The 24,709-nt window shown below is 42.0% G+C and overlaps 1 protein-coding gene across 1 annotated transcript in view; it reads right to left on the bottom strand.

Annotated features, from left to right (window-relative positions):
• The window catches only part of SLC6A2 (solute carrier family 6 member 2), a 57,482-nt gene extending 34,669 nt beyond the window's left edge, over window positions 1-22,813 (bottom strand). Inside the window, 4 exon segments of the mRNA XM_054640709.2 lie at window positions 935-1,066; window positions 22,377-22,718; window positions 22,721-22,762; window positions 22,765-22,813. Coding sequence (XP_054496684.2) covers window positions 935-1,066; window positions 22,377-22,718; window positions 22,721-22,762; window positions 22,765-22,813 — 565 coding nt within the window.
• Window positions 22,814-24,709: the final 1,896 nt, after the last annotated feature.

The raw sequence follows: 24,709 nt of genomic DNA, 5'->3' as shown, positions 1-24,709 counted from the left end.
GAGCTTGTCTGGTTTAATTTCAGATATGTCTGTTTTGAAAAGGCTTTTGCATAAGACTTTAGATACAGTCTGGTATACATTTAAAGGAACTTAGATTTTTTGCTGGCAAGCAAAGCTTAAAAATTCTTGAGGTTCCTTAACAAATACTTGTCTCATGTACAGAACACATGTGGCTTCTTTCATACATTGATCATTTCCTGATCAAAACCAAACACCCTGAAGCACCTAACCTATTTTTCCTTGCAGAATGATGCTGTGCACAAACAACACTCCACAGCCTTTTATTCAGTGATGCTGGAGAGTTAATCCTAGTGGTAAACACTCAATAGTAATAATGTTCAGATTTTAATAAGTGTTTTTCATTGCTAAATCTGAAAGACACTTTACAAAGACTATCAGAATTATTGCTCCCACTTCACAGGCAGGAAAACTGAGGTACAGAGATAACACAGAAAACTCCTGTGCTGTTATAAGTCTGGTGGCCAAACCCAGAGTCTTCACAACTCCATTTTACTGTTGTAGCCACTGGGGTATGTTGGCTCCTGCACAGAAAGCTCCGTGCCCTGAGTGGAGAAGTCAGTGGGGAAGACAGGGCTGAACTAACCTGGATGGGATTTGGTATTTCCAACGTTTGGATTGGCAAACTCCCTCCTCCACCTAGAGATTCCCAGTTCCTCCCAGTCCCCAGTACACAGGGGAAAGGGAGGGCAGGGCTGAGCTGCTCCTGCTCATTGCCCTCTGTTACACTCAGCCAACAATCACCCTGAAGATGATTTCTGTGGCATTTCCCTTTTTGTGCTTCACCTTTGATAACACAAAGACTTCAAGGGTTGGGGGAAGGTCCCCAAATAGCACCTTGTCTGTGAAAGATGAGAGATCCTTAGGTTGTGACCACACCTGTGTGGCACCCTCAGGGCAGCAGAGGAACACTCACCTTTGAAAACTGGACAGATTTTCCAAACAGTGGCAGCCCCTTCTCTGTTATATTGTCCCAGTGCTAATTCCATATAGAACAGGGGCATTCCAGCAATGATTAAGAAGAGGATGTAGGGAATAAGAAAAGCACCTGAAAAGACAGTAAAGAGACATTGTAGTCTTTGGATTGGTTGCATTTTTCTTTCTCTGTTGCTTACTTTTACCAACTAAAGACAAAACTATTGCTTATGGGGAATATAAAGGAAATATCAGGAAGGAAGAACCCATGTATTCTTATCCCTTCTCTGCATTTTTTAAAGGTCTCAGAGATGGAATCCCTGAAAGAAGCCCTAGGCTGTAACTCTTATTTTCCCTTAATGTTTCCCCTCTGCTTTTTGGTTTTAAAGACAAAAAAATGTGTCCCTGAAAAGTAATCCCTAACTGAAGAAGAAAAAAAAAGCTGAACACACTTGCAGAGCTGAAAGGGAGAGGGACTATGAAACATTTTTTTAGGTTTTATTTTTAGTGTAGTATTTTCAGTAGGGAGCACAGATCCAGCAACAGAAAAGAAAAATGTGAAATCCTGTAAGTGCAGCTTAAACCACTGTGTGAATTGTCTGCAGGAACCTCTAGCTTGAAAATCGGTTACTGCTGGCTAATGATATGGAATTTGGATTTCCATGACATGTTTTGGATTTTGCTATAATAAATTTCCTTACTCTTATGAAATGGGTTAGACAAGAGATCCCTTTCCAACCTCATGATGCTTGTGGCCATTGCTGTGAAGGATGTGGAGGCTCCTGCTGGCCCCAGGACAGCACCTTGATCCTGCAGCAGGACAGTGCTGGGGCTGCTGACTCCTCCCTGGAGCATTGACAAGGCTGAGCACTGTCCTGTGAGTCTGTACTGTCACTGAGAAACTGTCACCATTGGCAAAATCCTGGTGTGTGAGCTGCTGTAGCATAAAAAGTCTTGCCAGCTGAAATACAAAAGGATCACCTAATGCAGAAATTACCTGAAAATTCCTTAGCTATTTCACATGATCCAGATCACAGAGAGATTGCCCCAGTGCATGGCTACATGTGATACTATAAAGCAATTATAGCTGGTGTCATGTTCAATAACTGTAGGCTCTGACAGATCTCTGTTTTGTGGTACAAGCAAAGGGTAGCTTTTATTACATTGCCCAGCTTGCTTGGTCAAGAAAAGTTCAATTAATATTAAACTAGCCTGTATGAAAAACATTATTGGATTTCTTTAATAACTAGAGAGCTGACAGAGTAATTACATGCACTGAATAACTGACTAATGTCCTTAGGAGTTACCTATGAAAAGGAAACTAGATTGTGAATATCATGGTTCCATTTTTCAGCAAGAGAAAAAAACAGCAGTAGTTTGACTATTTCTCCTAATAGCAAGTGGTACAAACTTTTGCAAACCTTTGAAATCTGTTGTATTGGTTTAGTAATTTGAAAACTTCCCCTGTAAAAGGAAGTAAATTTGCATTGCTCCTAAATTTATACACTTACAGGAGGTAAAAGTCTGGAAGCTTGACTGTAGCTTTTTAAAACATGCCAGTAAGCAGAATGAATTACATGTTTAAAAAGTATGTTTGAAACTACTGTTATGCTTTTAGAAGTCTGAATTATTTTTTCTTTACCTTTTGAGCTTGCTTTTCACAGATATTGCTGGTGTAAGCTGCCTTGCATGCTTGCTCAGAAAGGGAATTTTGACTATATACTGGAGAATAGAATGGAAAAACAAACTCTGCTCTCTTAGTCATACCACCAATCTACTTCTAAAAGTAACGTGCTGTAACATAATGGTAAGGACAATGTATTCAGCATTCAGTCATAAGTTTAGTCATTTGAAAGTTGAAACCTTGCAATGAAACAGACAAGGTATATCAACAGAAAAAATAGCTTAAACCTTTGAGAATGCATATTAAAATTGAAATATATTGGTTGTATCACTTTGGGGACAAGAATCTTCTTCATGATGGAGTGTAATGTAAATGCAACTTGCATTTTCATGAGCTACTACAGTATCAGTGATACGTGGTTTTGGTAACATTTTAGTGTTGTTTATGATCTGTTTTCTATGATTGCCATGTTGAACTGTTGTATGTTTGAATACTGTGCAAAAAAATCATTGTATCTATCAGATGCTTAATACCCTGAAGTTCTGAGCTCTGTTCAATGTTGAAACATACTCAGCAAAATCAGTCTGGGATACTACATATTGCTTTCACTATATCTAGAATCTGGAAAAATTATTTGAGGTGGTTTTACTGTCAGATTTCCTGCAAGCGAGCTTTTGAATTGCCATACTCGTCTTGCTTTGATCGTATCCCAGTGTGTGGAGCTGACTCACAAACCTGGCTTGTATTTGGGAGGTATGGAGTTTGCAGGGAGTGATGTTTGATTAATGTCATGAGACTGTGGAAAACATGATGCCTATTCAGGGAAATTTGTATTTGAGAAGATGAATCCTGGAGATGTGTAGTGGACATACGTGTTAAATGCCAGTTTAAAACACTCAGTTTTTAAAAGTATGACTAATCCCAAGATGAACTGTGAGGTGTACTGCACTTAGGCATACTTGCTCAAGTGTCATCTGTTTGGCTGCGAGTCATTCCAGGCTTTAGTTATAGGAGGTTTCTTTCTTTTTTTTCTTTCTTTTTTTTCTTCCCCCGCCCTGCCCCCGCAAGGGATTAATAAGGTGTGGTGTAATTTCCATCAAAGAGCAGTTACACAGTATGGCAGGGTTTCGTAGCTGGGTTACTTTTCAGGTGCTAAGTGATTGAAGTATTTTGAAATTGAGATAAATACCAAAGTAAGGGTGCTTAGTCATATTAGTTTGACTTAATGTTTTGGAGTCTTCTGGAAACTTCTTGTTTAGCAGCTTCTGGTTAGGTAAAAAAATAACAAAAAGTCAGATATTTTTGTAAGCATCTTTGTATTTGCTTTTATTTTCCTTGCCAATATCCAGAATCAATTTTCATGGTGTTCGCTCAACCCTTTCTGCGATCAAGGCCCCTTTGAAAAAAAATAAATGATGGTCAAAATATCATTCAAATTTCCCCATGAAATAGATATAGAATAGAATGGTCTGCAAATGCTTGTGAACAGCCTATGTGTGAGAGCTGACCAGTGTCACTCTGGGCCTGCACAGGGGCTCTGTCTTAGGGCTGTTTAGGAGCAGTGTCCCATGAACAAGAGGTGTTGTTTGGAAGAATTTTACAGTCCTGTTGGTGTGAACATCCTGTGGGCCAGAGGCAGGGCAGTCCTGGTGGTCCTGTTGCTTTAGATCAGTGGTGTGGATTGAAGCATTGAAGCACCAGCCCAGCCTCCTCTGCAGGAGCACTTGCTGTTAATGCTCGCCCTGTCTGGAGCTCAGAGCGTGTGAGGAAGGTGGCACCGTGTGCCACTCCTGCCCCTGCCACCAGCCTCAGAAACTGCAGGGCTTTAACTGCATGGGTCCAGTGTCACGTTTGGAGAGGCCAGACAGCTGAGCTCTTAGGAAGCAGAGCTTGGCTAACGCTTCCTTCAAGCCTGCCAAGACCTCCCTACCTCAGCGAGCCGTGCGATCGCGGCCTTGGCAGGAACGCGCCGATCGCACTCGAGGGCATTCCACTCCCCTCGGTGGGAGCACACAGCTGCATCCCAGAGGCTGCACTGCTTTCAGCAATCCCTAATGGCTCCTAATTTCCCTCTGCAGCTAAAAAGCTGAAGTCATTGACATCTGTAGTACAGCTCTGGTGCAAGAGCCGTACTTGACTCTCCACTGAGTCACTTGCAGCTTGAAAGCCACAGGTTGGCCTCAGGCTGTTGTGAACTGCTGCATCTCTGTCCTGACAGATTTCCCAAGATCCATACAAGTCCCTTTAAGGAACCAGTGCAAATATGGGGCTAAGACAGCCTGTGTCCTATGCAAAACTAGGTTAGGTCAAACCCTCAGCTTCTACAACAACCATCTATGTGAAACTTCAAGTGGAAACTTAGAGATTTTTTATAGAACTATTGCATTTAATTAATGCAGGACAAAATACAAGACAGATTTTGCATTCCTGTATTCAGTGCCAAAGCAACTTCTTAAGTTTGGTATACCAAAATCCACATGGAGTGTTTCCTCTCTCTGTAAGCATTCCCAGCATCCTAAGGGGTGGGAAGCAAAAGCTCTAAATATTCTTCTCAGTCTTACCAGGAGGTCTCATCTCACTTTTAAATCCCAGAAAGAAAGAGACATTAATTTACTTGTGGCTGAAAAAAGATAATTTAAACAGCTGTGGTTATCCTAGAAGGACTTTTGATGCACATACAAGAAGTAGGCCAGGACAGGGGTACTTGAAACAATTTTGAACTCTTTGTGCTTGTTAGCCTTCTGTATTTGTTACCATGGTTATTTCTAGTCAAAATGTTATACTGGCAGGGGTGTCTGCTAAAACAACAAACTCTGAGCAAATATGGCAGTATATTTTCCAATGGGATTGTTTCCAGTGTTTGTGCAGGAAAAGTCTAAAAGCAGAGATCTCCTATAATTGCTTTATAGTACCGCATGTAGCCATGCACTGGGGTAATCTTTCTGTGATCTGGTGAACTGAAATACAAGCTAATATCTCTATTAACACTGATCAACACTGTTTGTTTTTTTTTCATTTAGAATAAATAGTACTTCAAACAATATCAACAAACAGTTGATAGAATGTAGCACATTTGTTTGGACAACAAGGAAAATGGGTGGAAACTCTGATCTGTGCAGACCCTTGTGAATGAAAAACAAGGTCACTGATGCAGAGTTCTTGACATCTAGATTGTACAAGATCACCATGGGTAGAAATGTTAATTGGAAAAGTGTTGCAGACATCTTTTCATGAAAATCCTTTCCTTAGGATTTTTTTCTCCTGAGAAGCTGAGAGGCCTCAGGAACAAAATGTAAACATTGATTATCTGTTGCTGTGGAATGCAACAGGTGCATCTGTGATTGGCCCATGTTGGATGTTTATAATTAATGGCCAATCACAGCCCAGCTGTCTCAGGCAGAGAGTCTGAGACAGCTGCCTTTGTTATTAATTCTTTTCTATTCTTAGCCTAACCTTCTGATGAGAACCTTTTCTTCTATTATTTTAGTGTAGTTTTAATGTAATATATATCATAAAATAATAAATCAAGCCTTCTGAAATATGGAGGCAGATCTCAGTCTCTTCCTTCAACATAGGACCCCTGTGACACAGTCACAGAAAAGCAGGTGTTCCTAGCACATGGATGTTATCTGGCTCCTCAGCAGACAGGCCACCAAGCTTGCACAGCCTCCAAGGGCACCCCTGAAGGAGGGAGGCTGGAGCCTGCTGCTGACAACTGGGAAGAGGGGATGGAACACTGAGACCTTACTGGCCTGAGATTAAAAACAATGAGGGTCTGTGTGGTACAGCAAAGAAATGTCAGAGGAACAAAAGAGCATGAGGGAACCTCAGGTCAAAGACAAGATGATGATAACAGCAGCTGTGTGATGATGTTGACAGCAGTTAGCGAGATATTCTAGTTGTAAAAAATAACATTTTTTCTGCAAAACAGATTGCATGACATACTATAAAAACTTCAGCAGCACTTTACACATGTAAAAGTCTCCAAGTATACAAGAAAATCTTCCAAGTATGCGACCTTTTTTAATGGAAAGTATTAGTGAATCATAAAACCAGTGGATCTATACCATGGTGAGTGGCATGTTTATCTTGAAGCCTTTACATTTAGCTACTCCCTCTAACAAATTTTTGCTAGATTTGAGCTTATTTATATTACTACTCTCAATTTGGACTCCAACCTTCAGTTTTTTCAGAATTGCAATTTTAACAGCATTCCTTTCACTCAAAAGAAAGTGAAAACAAATAGTTTCCAGAAATGGTTCAGTGCTGTTGGCTGAGGCCAACTGAAGCATTTTTTGTCTTGAGCTGTTAACCTGCTACTGCCTTAAAATCACTTGAAGTGACTTGAAGTGCAGTGTATTGAGAAGATGGTCACTGATCAGTATCTGAAAGGGTTACCTAGGCCCTCCCCATGCAAATCCAATCATCCTTTTGCCTTTTGTTACAAGAGTCATGAGCTAAAGAAACCCATTAGTAGCTATTTTAAACAAATTAATGAGTGCTGAATATATCCAGCCACTCAGAGCAGCATGATTCATTCATAAATAACAGCCAAGTCATTGGCCAAGGTCCTATTTACATAAATTAATGAAATGTTCACATTTACAACAATGTGTAGTTTAAAGATAATTGCAGGCACATACAGAACTCTGGCCTGTGTTTTTTTGGTAGGAAATTAGGGAATAAATGAAGAGACATGGTGGGTATGAGAGAATATAAATGAGGTTGATCCAAGATGGGCAGTGTGGCAGTGGAGCCCTGGAGGTTTGCAGGGGCTTCCTGCTGCCAACCTTCACAACACTCAGTGTGGCTGGCTTAGGAAAAGAGCAACTGCCATCATTTGCCATGAGTGTGACCATGAAAGTCCAAAGATCTGCTTCAAGGGTTGCAGTGATACCTTTTAACACTGTGCCTCTCTAGCAGAGGTACTATTGGGGTTGGATCTTTTGTTTCTAGATCAAGGCAATAAGATGAGTTTTAGTTTGGTAAGTAAATACTTGGAGTTTGTAACAACATGAAAGCCTAGCTACTAACATTCCTGCCCAAATCCACCATCTTGATTTTTGTGCCTTTTTCTCTTTTAACGGCTTGGCTGGCTTAAACAAGAAATGAGAGAGTGAGCTGGACTGTGGAGCCAGCTTGTAGATTGTTCTGTTATTTCTGCCATCCCTGTGGCTAATGCTCAATACAAGGGATGTAGGAGTGGTAGTATCCTTTCCTGGACAGATAACACTGTTGGAACCAAACCCAGCAAACTCTATAGCTCACAAACTCTTCAGAAGGTCCTAGTCAGGGGAGAAGTGTAGTACTGGACTACTGGGTCAGCATGCAGATGCCTCCCTGGAGAGCACAGCTGCTTCACAGCAGACATGACTGGAAGCTTAAGAGATATTAAATTAAGAGGAGAAAATACTATTCTTGCATTTAATTAGTAGGAATGTTCTATTAGTGCTTTTTTCTCCAACCTTGCAGCTATTAGGGGTGACACAAGGATATATTCACCTGCAATTGCACAGCAACAAAGGCACCCAGGTGAGGTGTAGGCTGTATTTCAGATGTACAAGAGCAAGGTGCCTGTCAAAATGTACCCTGATTTATTGGTGGCAGAACATCCATGGATAAAAATACTTTTGAATTAAGGTATCATTGGGTATTTTCTGTGAGCTTGTGGATCAAGATAAGCAGATTTTCCTAGATTCCAGCACGAGATCCATAACAGCATAACCTCATGTGACAAGTTTTCCTTGAACTGTTAAGTACTGAAAAGATATTTTCTGTGATATGTGGATCATCATGTACACAAAAGGAAATACTACTTCATCAGCTTAGCTGTCTCTTAAATGTAGGGTGAGTTGGTGCCAGGGAGATTTTGGCAACTACAGTTCTACTTTGGTTCAGATATAGACTGTTAGTCATAGTTTTCTCATCTTCTCAGAGAACTTGTTCGTTTGTGTTGGGTTTTCTTTTCCTCAGTCAGCTGTGAACTAAAATGAATGTTTTCAAAATTCATGGATTAATCTGAATTTGATGCCAGAATGGCTTGTGAGATACTTTGATCTAACTTGCTGTCTAGCATAGACCAGAGTTTCAGACAGAAAAACCTACATACCTGATTGGAAGATACTAGACAGATCCTTTGCTGTTGGCTTGTTTTGTTTTGGAGGGATTTTTGGTGTTGTGTTGTTTTGTTTTGGGGTTTTTGTTTTGTTTGTGTTTTCAATTTTGAATCAAGTGTTGGTCTTCTTTTTATGATCTATAGAGATGGAGTGGACTAAACTAATTAATTACAGTGCAATAGTGATATCTGCTTTTCTATCTGAAATTGCCATCCTGCAGGTACTTTTTGGTGTTGACAGGTTGAAGAGCTGTGCAGTCAATTTTGGTACCTACATTAAGTTATGATTACTTCTTTCTGAGCTGTGCTTTTAACGTGTCAGGAAGGCCAAGTTTACATCCCTGAATTGTTTTTCCACTTTAATAAAAAACAGCCTGGGTGAGTCCTCTGAAGCTGAGCCCCTCATTTAGGCAGTATTGGTTGGTCCTTGCTTTGTACTCTCTCTAACACTCTCAGGATGGCCCCTGTGTGAAATGTGCTTTGTGCTGTGCATGTAGCAGGGCAATTCCTGGTTCTAAGCAATCTGGGGTGGAGGGTGCTGCTTTTAAAGGCTGCTTTTCTTTTGCACGTTGTCAAAATAAAAACCAGCCAGCAGCCTCCAAGTGAAGCACCCTCTGGGGAGGATGCAGTACCCATTTTAGGCAGCATGAGATTCATAACTGTGCCAGGGTAAAACAAAGTGCCCAAGACATCTTAAATCAGCTCCAGACAAGTGCCAAGCAGCTTTCAAGAAGATTAATGTACAAACCAATAGGAGGAAAATGCCTTGACATTCTGCTAAAGAAGAATCAAGCACAACAATCTGTGATACTCTTAAAAACTTGCCTTACGCTATTTCGTGTTTAATCCAGTTCTAAGTCATGTCTTCAATGTTTGGACTAAAAGGCTGAAGCAAAACACTCCTTTTCCTTCCAGTCTTTATTAGAGATTTATTTTTATTAATGTTATACTTTCTGTACTATCCTAATCTTTACAAACTCTTGGCTAACAGAATCCCCTAAATTATTCCTCTCAGTAAAGGGTTATTTCTATTACAGAAGTGTGAGACAGTAAACACTCCTAATTATAAGAATTCTAGTAAATCTAAGTTTTATTCTCAGTCCTTAGAAATGAAACCTGCAGGATGAATGTTCTTTCTCACTCCACTAAAGGAAGCAGAGTAACTGTACTGTAAATTACATATAATGCAGGTTTAAACAGGGATTTAAAGCAGAAGCAAAAAGTTGCATAAACTATAAAGCCATTCTCCATCTTTCCTTAAAACCCACTATGTGCAGTTTTCTGATATTTCTTATACATGCTTTCTAAATTACAATGTACAGATGTCAGACGTATTTGAAATGAATAGTATGTTATCTAGTCATAAAGAATATTTTCTTATAGAATACAAGTGCTGCATTATTTAAATTCATTTGTAAATTTTAATGGCTGCGTGTGGTTCTATTAATAATGATATTGGCAAATTTATCATTACAGTCATGGCTACTGTTTGCATAATTGCCTAGAAAAATTAAAATTGTACTCTTATCAAAGATTATAGTTACTGTTGGATTGTGCTAATATTTTGGAAGGCCTGGGCAATGGTAATTTCCAAGTGGATGTGGCTTCTTTACTTTGTACCTTTCTGTTAGCACTGAATACAGGAATTTCACAAAAACTGTCACCAAGTTCTTCACAGAAAACTTCTCCTTTTGGGAAAAATCTGTATTTGGCACAGGGTAGTGCTGGTAATATTCTGTGTGCCAGCCATTTGGTGGGGTCTCTGAGAATTTGGGCATTGTGAGCACAAAGTGAAACCTCTCCAAATCATCCCTCCTGCAGCAGGACAGTAAGAACTACTTCTCTTGACATCAATTTGCTTGAAGGGGTAAACTGAGTCTTATTTAGACTACTCAGCTTCTTCTGTGGAAATTATTAAGACAAAAGCTTTTCTTTAAGTTTGCAACTTGAGCCTTATGTTTGTTCTTACTGGACTGTTTTCCAAATAGGCTTCAAGCAAAGTAATTTTCCCCTCAGTCCAAGCTGTCCAGTGCATGCTTTGTCACTGCCATTCTGCACAGGGCCTCCTAGCTTGATTTGCCATGAAAAAATGTGAAAATTACCCCAGGGCCCATCATAGCTCCCTGCCAAGATGAAGCAGAGGCCTATTAACAGTTTGAAGCAAAATCCTTCTTGTTTAATCACAGTGCAAACTTTTGCTTGGGCAGATTGCTGGGCAGTTTTGTTCACTGATTACTGAGACCTTATGATAAATCATTGTGGCTGAGTCTGGTGTTTTCAACTTGTCACACAGGGATTTTTTTATTTTTATATTTCTAAACCACTTTAAACACATAATACATCATGACTGTAAAATGGTATTTAGAAAGAAACATATAGGTGATCTTGAAGATCTCAAAATCTCATAATTTAGTGTCAAACACAGTGATTTTGTCATCAGCTTTTGTATGAGTCAATGAAGGATTAACTGGCTGTTTAGGAAGACCCTGGTAGCTGGTTTCTGGCCCTTTCTGTTAGGGTCAAGTCAAGACAGTAATTTATGCCAGAGAGCAACTGTATTCTTATAGCCACCAATTTCACAAGTTCAAAAAACATGAAGTAGGTCCCAGAATACTTTAAAATGCATGATCTTCTACTACAATCCTTTTATTTGCCTGCTTGCTTTTAGTTTTGAATTTACTTTGTGCTTCCCCAGCTTTTGTTTTCAGCCTTGAAAGCTAGAAAGAGATTCTTGCCTAAATCATTTGTCCCTATGAAACTGTGAGAGTAAAAGGCACTTCTTAAAATAGAACTTTTTTTTATTGCTTGAGCCCAGCATAGGAGAATGCTGAGGTCACAGTCTAACTCTCACAGAGTGAATCTATTTTGTGTAATAATCACCATCATCTATCTATGTAATCCTGACAGTTTGCTTTTTAGGTAAAGTACTGAGCTGTTGTACTGAGTGAATATCAGTTACTACCTGGTGGAAGTCTTGTGCATCAGTTTAGTCTGAATAGTTTTTTATTGCTTTACTGTGTTTTTCTTCTCACATAATTCTTAGTCTGGAAATTCTGTCTACTTAGGAGCCCTTAAGAGAGACGTCTGTTATTTGGGTTTAAATCCTGGCTCTGGTGACGTCAATGGAAAAAAATCACCCATTGACTTCAGCTGGGTCAGGATTCCTCCCATGTGGTTTAGAATCTATTGATTTTAACTAAGGCTGTACAGCCATACATACATGAGAAACAAACTGTAGAAAAGAAGCAAATGATCAAACTCTTCCCCAAAACAAAGTCCTGGACTGTCTTTGATCTCATCAACACCTGTCTCATAATCTCATTTACACATCTGAATTTCTCTTCTGAAAGCAGACAAAGCACTGCACAGCACAAACTACTCCTTAGTTTTGTGGTAAAATGTAGAACTAAGCTGCCTTGTCCAGCTCTGATCTCCCCTCAGTTAGAGGGCAGGAGCTTGGGAGCTTTCTTCAAGCATCAGTGTTACTGCAGATGGGCAGATACAGCCCTGCATGCTGATGAAGAGTCAAACCACTGCTGAGAGTGGCTTCTGGGCTGCAACTCGATGTTTTGGTAACATTTGGCCTTGAACTCTCTAATATCATAGTAAGTACAATATACTTAATTGTGAAATTACTGTGTTGTGAAATGAGGATTCCTCTGCCAAGAAGGAAAGATGCTGAGACCTCCTGTAAATGTGGGTTACATTAACATTGAAGAAGAAAAAAGAAATCTTTCAATTTTAGAATGTATCCATGAAAGTCTGTGTGGAGCTTGGTTTTTTTCCCCAAAGGAGAATCTTTTGAGGGTATTTGGAGCACCTTCTAAATTTAGGATTTGAGAAATTGTTTCCTCCTGTATCAGTCCTTGGGGAGAAGAGACTGTATCTGTTTTATTGTTGCACTCTCTTTAAAAAAGTGTGTTCAGGGCTAACCTCTTGTTGTCAATGGAGTCTGTCCTTGCTGTCATGGTGGCCATGCTGACAAGTGAGGTCCTCTATGAATTAAGACCTGCTAAAAGCTGCCATTCTTATAATATAAAATAAAATAAAGTGGGAAATCCAAGAACAGTCTTCTAATAATATTTGTTATTACTGGGCAGCTCTGTATTTAGAAGTAATGAGCCACCATGAAAGAGATTATTTTTTTCCTATAAATATTGTGACATTAATTATCAGGTGGGGATCTCCCAAGACCTGTGAGGATCTACTGCTCCACCTTGTGGTCTGAAAAACGCTTCCCATTACTCTGTAGAGAGTCCTGTGCCAGAAAAAGTCTAGCCTCTTCCTGTTTTTTTATTTAACTGGAATTTGACTGGAATCAGTATCATACTTTCCCTTGAGATATGGATCTCAAGGGCAAGTAACATGCTGTCACCTTTGGCATCCTTCAGGATAGACATTGCAAGAGGTCTTTCATTACAGAAGAGAAAAATAGAAATTAAAATATCAATGAAGAGTGCTGCGCACACATGCACACATAGGTCAGGAGGTGCAGAATAAATTAAAAATAGCTGGTGAAAAGCAAGATGCACAATACTCAGACGTTTTTTTCAGCACATAGACTGGGCCCAAGGAAACAGTGGTTTGGGTGGTCAATGAGGCAGCTGCAGAGGATTCATTCTTCCATGCTGCTGTGGGGCCAGAACATCAGCTCATTCCCACAGTGCTGCAGGCTTCAGTGCAGATGGATGCTGTGCAATTGCCCAGCCACAATCCTTCCCCTACATCAGTGCCACAAAAGCTGTTTCTCAGACTGGCAAGAGTGCTGCAGCAAGACAGGACACCCAGGGCTTGCAAATCATGCAATAACTTTCTCCAGCTCTGAAATAAAGACTGCAAAGGAGTAATATTCTTCTGCTGTGGAAATCACAATTCCTGTGTACTTCAGTGGGATGGGATCAAACCAGTACTGCTCTTCTGATGCTGGGTTTGTTCTAGGGAAGCAGCTTATAACAAAGCATTCTAAGAAAGACTTCATGTCTGTGTGGTCTAACACCACCTGTCTGGGAAGGTTGGATGCTGTTTTGGACACCTAGCATATATTCTTAGACAATTATAATAGTCAAAATGTAGCAATCAATTAATACCTACATTAAGAACACAGGTTCTGCAATCACTTGTGCTTTTGGAAGTGAGTGGTTGTGTTCATAAAGCCTTAAGGAGTAGGAGCACTGGAAAAATTACCATTTTCTATAAAAAGACTTATTGTATAATAAGGGCAGCTTGTCTTACTACATACCAGCAGTCAGAATGTTTGTCACAAAAATACATTTATGGACTGGCAAAAGACAACTGCCTGCCCAATCCTGCCTGAATTTTGTTTAGTAATGTGTTATCACAGAATTCTGCTCACTGGAAAGTTGGGAGTGTGCTTTAGATGAAAATGAGTGTAGAGAAGGATGTGGCTTACACAGCCAGACCTCCCTGCTGACAGTTTCTGCTTCTGAATGGTAAACCCTGGTCCCCAAAGTGCTGCTCTGTGCTGTCACCTCTGTCATGCTTCAGGAAAGATTGCAAAACTTGTTTGAATAGGGGAAAGGAGGAGTGAAAATAAAACAAAAGATAGTTTTCATAAGTAGTTTAGAGGTTCTTTCCTATGGTTTTGGTGAAGAATATGTCACAAGGCAAGGAAATCAACTGTTTTCCTTCCATGCCTCTCACCTCCTTTTCCCTTCTTTATGGATTAATGGTTTCAAAATCTGTGGCTAAAATTAAGTATGTTGAATCGATACAGAAATTAAGATGCTGAATTATACTACAGTTACCCAGGATTTCCATGAGAACAGGAATTACTCAACAGTACTGGGGATCTAGGCACTTTTGGTGCTGATTTCCTGAAGGACTCAGATATCCATCTGTAGGAAACCAAGTTTTGAATGTCAATAAAGCCTTGCATTTGAACCTATTCTGATTTGGCACCAGTGTGTAAGATCTGCACAATTAGGATGGAACATTTCCACCAAAGGTTCAAGACTTAATACAAAGGTGGGGAGAAGGAAAGCAGATGATTGAGGAGTTGCAGTTGGAGGAGGCAACCACAGGTTGTCAAGGCATGGGTAATGGGCTGCAAACATGAATCCTTTGTCTCCTAAAGACTTGAGGAAGGAAAACTCAAGGTTTATAACCAGTGTGATATTCCTGGATTCCTTACATACTCTTAATTGAAAAATGGATTGTGACGGTGGATTTGTCCTTAATATAATTTATTTCAACTTTATTGATTATGATAACGGGAACTACAATAATAATGATTTTTTTCCTGTTGCCACATTTCTAGTCAAGAAGTTGAAAGTCAGATGCAAGATTCCTGGGGGGGTTGGACAATCCTTAAGGTCCCTTCAACCCAAATAATTCTATGATTCTATATGTAGAAAGAAAATGGAAAGCACTTAGAGTGAGGTGGTAGTGAAAGATCCAGAAGTGTTTTAGAAAGATGCAGCATTTAAATTTGTCTCTTGACTTCTACATTACAATACTTTAGTAGAACTGTATCTCTGGGTGTAGAACTTTTTGTTACAGTTTGCTATTTTGTAATAATCTTGAGAGCAGTTAGGCAAAACAGTGTCTAAAAACTACGTGTAATAACTGCAATACATGTAAATGCTATGGAGTTTACAGAGCAGACTGATATCAGAGAACCATACTACAGTTCTTGAATATTGAATCAATTGGTTAAACTGGGACAAAGGCTTTACAACTGGGAGTTGCTGATGTGCTTACCATCAGACATAGCAGAAATGAAGACATGGGCTATTTGATCTTGCTCCTCAGAAGTTCTCAAAACTCTTTAAACCATTCATTTCCATTTTAACACACAGCAAGATGTTCAGTAATTTATGGCCTGATTTTAATCCATCATTCCCCTCATAGCATATCTGAACTCTCAGTAAAGATGAGTGTTCCTCCTGATCTTATGTGTAAGTAGCTGTATTAGCATTCTGTTTCATATTGGTCTCAGCATGGGGAAGAAGTATCTGTCTGGAAAGAACAGATTCAAACTGCTGGAGCTGTATTCATATATTCACTGAACTGACAGACAGGTTTGTGGTATTTTGCCTAAAAAATGAAAGTGAAATTCTGCCCCCAAACCATGTCTCAGTCTCTTTAGAGATATTTTGGTTTCTTCAATTAAGAAGGGTTGTCGGCTGCTGCACTCCTAACCTGGCCTTTCTCTTTTCCATTACTGCCAGAGGTTAGGATGATGTGAGAGAGAAAACAGGCACACAAAAGTTCAGGTCCTTGCTATTTCAGCTTGAGTGAGTACCCAAACCCAGGTCTCCATGTCAAACTGTAAGAAAGTCCTGTATTTGTTTCAGTAGGAGTTCATATGAGCTTTGAAGGCTCTCTAATGTAACTTGCATGCAGAATTTACTTGTGCAGGTATGGTTTACTAGGGATATTTCAGTACTTCTGGTCCTTGGCAGAATTGAGAAGAGTGTACAGGAATGAAGAGGGCTTGAGGGGGAGGCAGGGGATAGGAAGATCTTAAGCAGGGATTTTAAATTTTTACAAACAGAACTAAGTTTAGTTCTTGAAGTCTTTTCTGCTTCTTAGTTTACAAAAAAGTACTCCAAGTGGTAATCAAAATGTGCATCCACTGTATTTGGAAAGATGTATCTTTGCTTTTGTCAGCTGGTCCACACCAGCTCTTTTATAGTCAGTAAAGCTGGAAAATCAATTTTGTTAATTGATTGGATCACTCTTTAGATCAGTTCTCAATACTTGCCCTGCATCAGCCACAGGATGGTCCCAAATGTGTAACATCAAGCTAAACATTATGGATCTCATCTAGAACCTCTCTATGCTCTAGTGTATCTCTAGACCTTTGTAAGTTTGGCAAGCTAGGAGTTGCTAGAATTGTTCAGGGACAAATAACATCTCTGCACAGGCAGGTATTTAGCTGAGAGTCTATATACTATGCCATTTATACACTATTTCATGGTATCATACCTCAGAGTCAGAAACAAATAGTTTACAATTGATGAACGATTTGGGTGAGAGATTCAGTCCTTCCCTCTCAGTTATTCTTAATATTTCGTGTGTAGTATGTGTATGATGCAGTAGCTTATAACCCTGCAGAAATTCCTGTTCTGAAGATTTATTTTGTGCATGCAGAGCAGAAGAGGGAATTTTAGAGGAGCAGCTGGCATGTGAGCTCCAGTGCTGGAGAGCCTGGGTCAATCCATGCCCTGCATGCACCAGGTGATCAGAGGCTGATCAAGGAAGGGAGAGAGAAGGGATGGAGTGGGAAAGGGAAGAGAGCATCTGTGAGCTGGACACTGACTCTGGATCTGGGAAAGGAGGTACTGCCACCCCACACAGCTGAGCATTGTCCCTAATGTCACACTATGGCTGAGAGCCCAGAGCTCATGGTGAGGAGATCAGCATAACAGTTTAACCTATCTGAGGTCAGTGGTTTGATGTGCTAATGGGAATTGAAAACCCCTTTTTTAGGAAACCAAAATCACTAGATTTGCATCTGAGCTTTAATTGACTGATGAGTCAAACTCTTGGCGTAGGCTTTGCAGTGAGATTACTTCAAAGTTGATTTATTATTATCATCATCAATGCTATTTTGAAGTATAAACTCTGATATTGTAAGGCAAAGGTCATCCACCTCTGAACTGCAAAGTGCCAGGTTATATTCTTCCCCAAAATAGTGATTAAATTTGGTGGCAGACACTTTGCAAGCCTGAGGAGGCAGAGTGCAGTAGAAAGACAAGGGGGTGCAGTCAGCAGCAGGGTTTGCTCTCAGTGCAGTGTGTGGTGGCCAGGCCCCCAGCTCTGAGGGAGGTGACAGCTCCACCTTTGTGTGTCCTTCTCCATGTGTGACAACTCTGGGCTCCTGAATTTGTGCTGGGCCTGTTCAGGGATATTTGGATGTGGTTTTTGCTGTCTTTGGTACCTGTGCTGTGGATTGCTCAGTCCTGCATTACAGCTGATGGAACTATGAGTAGGACAGGGAGCGTTAGGATAAATTGTAAAACACTTCTGAAGTGTATTGATTGTAAGCAAACAATTTCTTCTGGAAATACTGTGGTCTAAAAACACTTTAAAATAATGCTGCAGGGGAGATTTAAAGTGTGCATTGTGATGGCTAGATTAATGTAAAAATATTTATCTGCCGCTGTTCTTAAATTCATTAAAAACTTAATCTGATTCTTATGATAGATACAGTAAGTCTCCAGTGACTAATCCGACAATTACATGCTTCCTAATGAGTAGTCTGAACATGACTGACCTTGCAAATACTTTGGCTCACAAAAGGAGCACTTTATGTTGGTAAATTCCTTTTCCCCAAATTTCAGTGGGAAATATTAATTCTGCCTATGACTATGCGGGAACAGGAAACAAAAATGAACGTTAATACTGAAGGTGTCTTGCACAAAAACTACAATAGCTTGTTAACTAAGACTGAGCATCATCCTCCCCCACTGTGAGCACATCAGTTAATCATAGTAGGCATTACTCAACTTCATTTGGCATCAGTAAAATTTCAGATGTAATCCAAATATCAGGGTAAATCTTTGCCTAACTTGATGAGAGTATAATTTTAATAGTAGTCTTCTTCTTTAATTCATCATAACCTCTTGTAGAGCTGGGGAGCAATTAAAATGTTGGTTCTGTTATAAAGAATTCTTTGGACTACATTGATGTTGACCACTTATAGAGAGTTAAACAGCTAGGGAATCTTTTCCTTAAAAATAATGTTTTAAAAAGTGCTCTTGCCAGAAAAGTTAAAACAAGGATATAGTTCTTGTAAGATTAGCCAGCAGAAATGACCATAGCTGATGATTTCTCTAGTGACAAGCCCTGCTGCTTTGCAACTCTGACAAATGCACTGCACAAAAAGTATTCCATCTGCTGCAAACAGTGCTTTTCCTCTGTGCTGCAAGCAGCAGTCAAATACATGGAAGTTGTGGGGTTTTTTTCAGCTGGACTGACAAGGTGATGTTTGAGAATTCCTCCTTTTGGAGTGTTGCCATATCTACTTAGTGGGAGATTGCAGATTTTCCCCATCTGTTCACAGTCTACCCTATCACCTGATAAATACTTTAGAGCACACAGTGGACATATTCTGCTTCCAAGAAGTCAGTGAGGGCAAGAACTCATCCAGTCTGTTCATACTAAACTGTCCTGTAAGCTTTCTGTGGCACATTTCATTACAATACATTCACTGGATCTGTCTGCCCTTGTAAGGCAGGCAAGTCCTATGAAAGTAGGTGATTGATATAGAAAAATAAATGCTCCAGATTTTTAGATCTTACTAAAGACTGGGGATTTTTTTAATAGCAGAAGAATGATTCCAAAAATTACACTTGTTTACGGAAGGGTTACATTCTGCCATCTATCTTTGTGCAGAAGTCCCATTGGGGTCTCTCAGCAGGCTACTCCCAAAAAACAGATGTTTCTGGCTATTCATTCAGTGTCTTAATTCTGCTGGATGCTTCTTACTCTCTAGTTTTTTGTTACTGGGAGCTTGTTAAAATATAAATGTTTCTTTTTGTTACCACCACCAGTGCTGTCTCTGAAGTTACCTAACAAAAAAAGTCTGTATATCTGCCACTGGGTGGTGTATGCCTTGTGTAAGCAAAACTCACTAAAGTAAACTATCAGAGTTTTGTATAAGTGGAACTTCCAGATCTAACCCAAAAGCCTCCATGTCTTTTTTCTAGAAAATTTCCCTGGAGTTCATCAAAGAAAGAAACTCCAGGACTTGGCTAGTAAAAAGAAGGGGGTGTATATACATCCATGTCCTTGTAAAATTCAACTTTGAATGGGAGAATAGAGTGTGTGTTTATATTTCCCTTCTCGGTTCTTGTAAGTTTCCATGCTTTCTTGAGAGTCACCTACTTTTACAAACATGCAAAGGCCCTTAGCGTGTCTGCAGGCATCTTGAATTAATCATAGTTATCTTTAGCTTTAGTTAGCATAGTCCATGTGCCAACCACCTAACTTTTTTTTTTTTTTTTAACGTAAAGGAAGATGCCATTTTCTACCACTTCCATGTCCTTGATGTTGTTGTTCAAATTCTATGAACATTTGTAGAACACTTGTGGCATAGCTTTTGGTAGGATAGCAGAATTTCTTTTTGTTAGGTGGCACAAGCTGAGCCAGGACTTAGGGCATTGTAAGCTGCTTGTGCTTCTGTTTCACTGAGTATTTTATATCAATTGGCTGACAACATGTTCATAACCCACAGGTTTGACTGTCCAAAGCCAGCTCTAGTTAAGTCACTGAGGCTGAGTAATTGCTGAGGCTTTCAGAATAAAGAGAAACTGCAGGAGGAAGAGGAAACGAAAACTTTTACCTTCCACTGCTTTGCTTTATGCATACCATCCAATTCAAGCTTATCTGTTCTGTTGGTTTCTTCTTTACCTAGCAGTTCCTTATAAATTTCAAAAAGCAAACTGTAATCATGAGCATCCCGTAAATTTTTTTATAGGTTAAGTCTAGTCAAGTACAAAAACAACTTCTGATTTCATCCCTTTAATTTGCTCAGCAGTCCAGAAAAACTACTAAGATAGTGAAATTAAGTTTTCCTCATGTCTATATCCACATACCAACTTTTGCATGGGGAAACATAACACAATGGGTTTCATATAATTGCTAATCCTTTTGAGGCAGCAAAAGTCAAATTAGTGCTGGAAAGGTTCCCTCATGCAATAGCAGTGGGGGGCAGGGGGGAGATATTTAGGAATATCCACGATTTATGACTGGAAAGATCTCAACAAAATCCAACAATATCCCACAGCTCTGCCTGTTGCCTTATGTTTTTTGGTCTTGTAGGAAAATTTGCACATAAAACAAACAAGCTCCCAAGCAGAATTTGAAAGAAAGAAGGGACTGAGTTGGCTTGAAACTCAGTAAAGCATTTCTAGAGCCTGAAATTCTTACAAGAGTGTCTGCTGACTAAAACTGACATGCATGTCCAACATAAGAGGCAATGGATGGAAAAATTTCAAGATACCAGAGTGTTTGGTCTCTGTATGAGTAAACAGTTCTTGGCCATTCTATAGACTTTGGTAGCAAAGGGCCTCTCTACCTTTGATATGGAAGAATTACTGCAAACTTTTCACTGGAGTGGTCCTCTTGTAGCTGTTGGCTTTCTCTTCACTGCCATTTGGATGTATTTGAATCAGAAAATGCTAATGAAGACCCAGTTTTTTCTAGCTGAACTGACATAAGATAATACATGGTGGCTAAACAAAACACAAGAGTTGCAGACTGTTACCTTCTGTGCCTGAGCTGGCAGTGAAATATGAAGGAAGCAGGTTAGGAAATAAAGTGACCCAAATTACAACAGAAAAGAGTTCAGGCACTCTGGGTGTCACCTTGTGCAATGTGAGATAGGAGAATAATCTCTTTTCCTGAGAACTGCCAGACGATGAGGAGATGTGGCAGTGGTGCATCTGTCCTGAGTGGTATGAATGATGCTGCCCCACCTGCACCTGACCCAGCAGGAGCCTGCTGGGCTCCTGATGCATTGTGCTGCTGTAGTGTGAATGGCCAGCACTATTTTTGGACATAACGAAATCAGGATGGAGGTTATTTGTCAGTACTAACTACTTTCTTCAGTCTGTCTGGGTGGTGAGCAGAGAGATTTTCTGACTCCTCTCAGAAGTTTTGGAGCTACCAAGCTCGACTGAGTGTTTCATTAGTGCCAATATCCTATTAAGTTCCAACGACAGGTATAATTCCATTTTATTTGATAGGGATTTCCCCATTCATCCTGCATTCCTATTTTCACAGGAAGCAATTATTTTATGCTACAAGTGTGACCTATTAGCATTTATCACCAGGCAACCACACTATCACTATATCCATACATGAATACCTTTCAGAATGTGCTTTCTCTCTGTCAGTTCTATCTGTGTGCCTCACTGTTCACACACAGTTCTCCATCTGCCAGGCAGGGTCTGTTCTTTCTGCGTGTGATTTGAGAGCACCCCAGGCACCTGCCCGGCTCGCAGATGGTGTTACTCCATCACAGCCTGGAGTCATCACGGACAGCACAGTGTACTTAGGGAGATGAAAGAGGATGATGGAGTTAAGGTCTTACTGAAGACACGCCAGACAATCTGAGCCAACTACAGTTACTGTGTGTAATTCTTGTTTCTGTCATTGCCAAACTGTGCAGGAGGTGAGGTTTTGTTTGTAACAAGTCTCCTACCTACTTTGGAGGAGGGGAGAACCCCCACATTGCAGAACCGAGGGCAGAAATCACAATCCTACGTTAAAACTGCCCCCACGAAACCTATCGGTGGTCTGGCGCTGGCTCTTCTAGATGCTGTTTTTCAGCTCGAATGTTTTTGGTTTGGCCTTTTTCCCCCCCTCCTCTCGGTGCTATTTTTTGCGAACGAAAAAAAAGTGTTAAGCAGCCTGGAGCGGCAGCAGAAGGCAAATACGCCTGTACTGAAAAACTAAGTTAAACTTCGAGGAGTGTGCGAGCAATCGTTGCCGGGAAGGGGCTGCGCGGTGCCCTGGGGGCCGCGGCGGCTCCGCGCTGCCCGGGAGGAGCGGGGAGCGCTGGGGAGCGCGGCGGTGCCGCCGCTCCTCCCGCGGCCACCGGGCACCGCGCCCGGGCACCGCGGGGTGAGCCCCGGCTCCCGGCTTCCAGCAGAAACTCCGCCAGCAGGAGCGGGATGCCGCTCTCGGGGCTGTGGGGCCGGGGAAAAAAGACCTCGCAAGCGCTTTTCTTACCCCCTCCATTTTTGTAGCAGAGGTATGGAAATCGCCAGACGTTGGCCAGGTCCACGGCGAAGCCGATGACGGAGAGGAGGAAGTCGATCTTCTTGCCCCAGGTCTCCCTGTCCTGGGTGCCGTAGCGCGGCGCGGGGGCGGCGGGCAGGAGGCTGCTGCTGGTGTACTGCACCCCGTTGTGCTCCTTCACCAGCAGCAGCTCCACGTCCTTCTTGGGCGGCGGCGGCGGCCCCGCGCGGTCCGGCAAGGGGGCCACCACCGACACTTTGCGCTCGGGCTGGACCTGTTTGTTCATCCTCGCCTTAAACATCCAGAGAGAGCGAGCTGAGGAGGGGGCGCGCAGATAACGGAAGTGCGCTTCCCGCTGGAGGCGACTCCGCGCTCAGCCCGGCGGTGTCAGCGCGGCGGGAGCGAGGCACGGCCGTAATAAGAGCCATGCAAATGAGGCGGGAGAGGGGGGACCGCGGCGCCCGCGCCCGCCGGGGCGCCCCCGGGGAGCGGGGCTGCCCGCGCCTCCCGCCGCGGAGAGCGCCCGCACCTGGGGCCGCCGCCCGGCTCCGACCCGCGCCCCGCGCAGCCCCTGGTGCCCCGCGCCGCTCCGAGCCCGCACTGCCCGGAGCCCCGCACTGCTGGGAACCCGCACTGCCCCTGGTGCCCCGCACCGCTCCGAACCCGCACTGCCCCTGGTGCCCCGCACTGCCCGGAGCCCTGCACTGCTCCGCGCCCACACTGCCCGGAGCCCCGCACCGCCCCTGGTGCCCCGCACTGCTCCGAGCCCCGCACGGCCCCTGGTTCCCCTCCAAGTTACTCAGGTCGGCTCCGTCCTGCCGTAGATTACGGCGCGCTCGGAGCTGCTGCTTCCCGCCGGGCAAAACGCGCATCCCTAGTCCAGGCAGCTGAAATTGCCCTTAGCAAGCAACAGGTAAAGCCTGCTTGGATTGCTCACTTCCCTTCTTTCTCGGCTGGTCTCCCCTGTCCGCTAGTGTGGCTTTAGTTAAACAGCAGAATTTTGGGCTTTTGACATCAGAACCCGGTGGGATGCAGGCTGCACGGCACAGCTGGACACTGTTAATGCTCCTAGGCCAGGGCTGATGGATGCCCAGCTTCTTCTTTCATGGCAAATATGAGGCTGGTAGAATTCAGTTGTCAGGTTGAGGAATTTGTTGGACATTAGCTATTTGCTGCTATTCCAGATGGAACCCGAGTCTTTCGCATGTAAAATGGACAAAGAATTATCTGGCAGAACAGTGATTGATGTCAGAAGTTGGCTAAATACAGCTGCAGAAAGTGGTTTTCAGGGACTCTTCTTGTTACAGCTGTGAATAGTAACTCTACACTCCTTGTCAGTTAAGGGAATAAAATTTGTCCATAAAAGACAGACACCAGCTTTCTCTCCCCAGTGTTAAATAGCTTCCCTTCTGCCTGCCATCAGTGAGAGCAGGTCAAGTCACAGAGGATTCTTGAAGGTGTTAACAGCCTACCATACTTATTTATTCTGCTAGGGCTGATAAAACACTATTACATATACTGTAATACATAAAGAGGTGCTAGTCAGAGTTCATAAAGAACACCAGATTTGTCTGCAAACTTGGAGTATGAAAAAGAATATCACCTCAGAGTTAAAGTTCACATATTGGCATCCTCCCCATCTCTCTTTAGGCCACAGACTAAAAAGATGCTAGCAAGAGAGCTACAATATACAGATTTTATGCCTTCACAAAAAAACACTTGGTTTAAGCTCTGACATCCAAGCTCTGACTTGAATCCTAAAGCTTTCATTTGGGTGAAGCATTTGAGTGGTGGCTATCCTGTTCCAGAGCACTTAGGTGCTTAGACCGTGTAGCTCATAGGTTCTCTTTTGGTTACTGTGTGATTTCCTGTCCTCATCTCTTTCCAATACACCACACAAGACTTTTTCTCTGCTTTTTGACACTCCATGCCATACGTGCTGTAATTCTGCATGACTATCCCATGCTAGTGCCCTCTGAGCTGTTTTCCTGTGCAGTGCAGCCCACGGGATTGTGCTCATGCACAGCTGTGCTGCTGCCTCCTCCTTGCACCACCCATCAGTCACTGCACCACATGCACCAAACGCACCAAATACAGACCCTGTGCCATGCACTGCCCCCAGACAGGCCCAGCTCACCTGAGCTTGAGTCTGCACCCCCATTCTCCCACAGCAAATAAAGGACATGCTCTGTTTCAGACATAAGGCAGCCTCTGCTCTCAGCTGCACAGCCCTGAAGGCATCTTGCTGACAAACTCACCAGGCAGCACTGGGGGTGTCTCTGTCCCATTCCCTGGTACCTATGGGGAGGGGGAAGAGGACTGAA

This window comes from Agelaius phoeniceus, chromosome 12 (assembly GCF_051311805.1).
Source record: "Agelaius phoeniceus isolate bAgePho1 chromosome 12, bAgePho1.hap1, whole genome shotgun sequence".
Classification (NCBI taxonomy): Eukaryota; Metazoa; Chordata; class Aves; order Passeriformes; family Icteridae; genus Agelaius; species Agelaius phoeniceus.
Note: the sequence above shows the minus strand (reverse complement) of the source record. Positions and strands in the feature narration are given on the sequence as shown.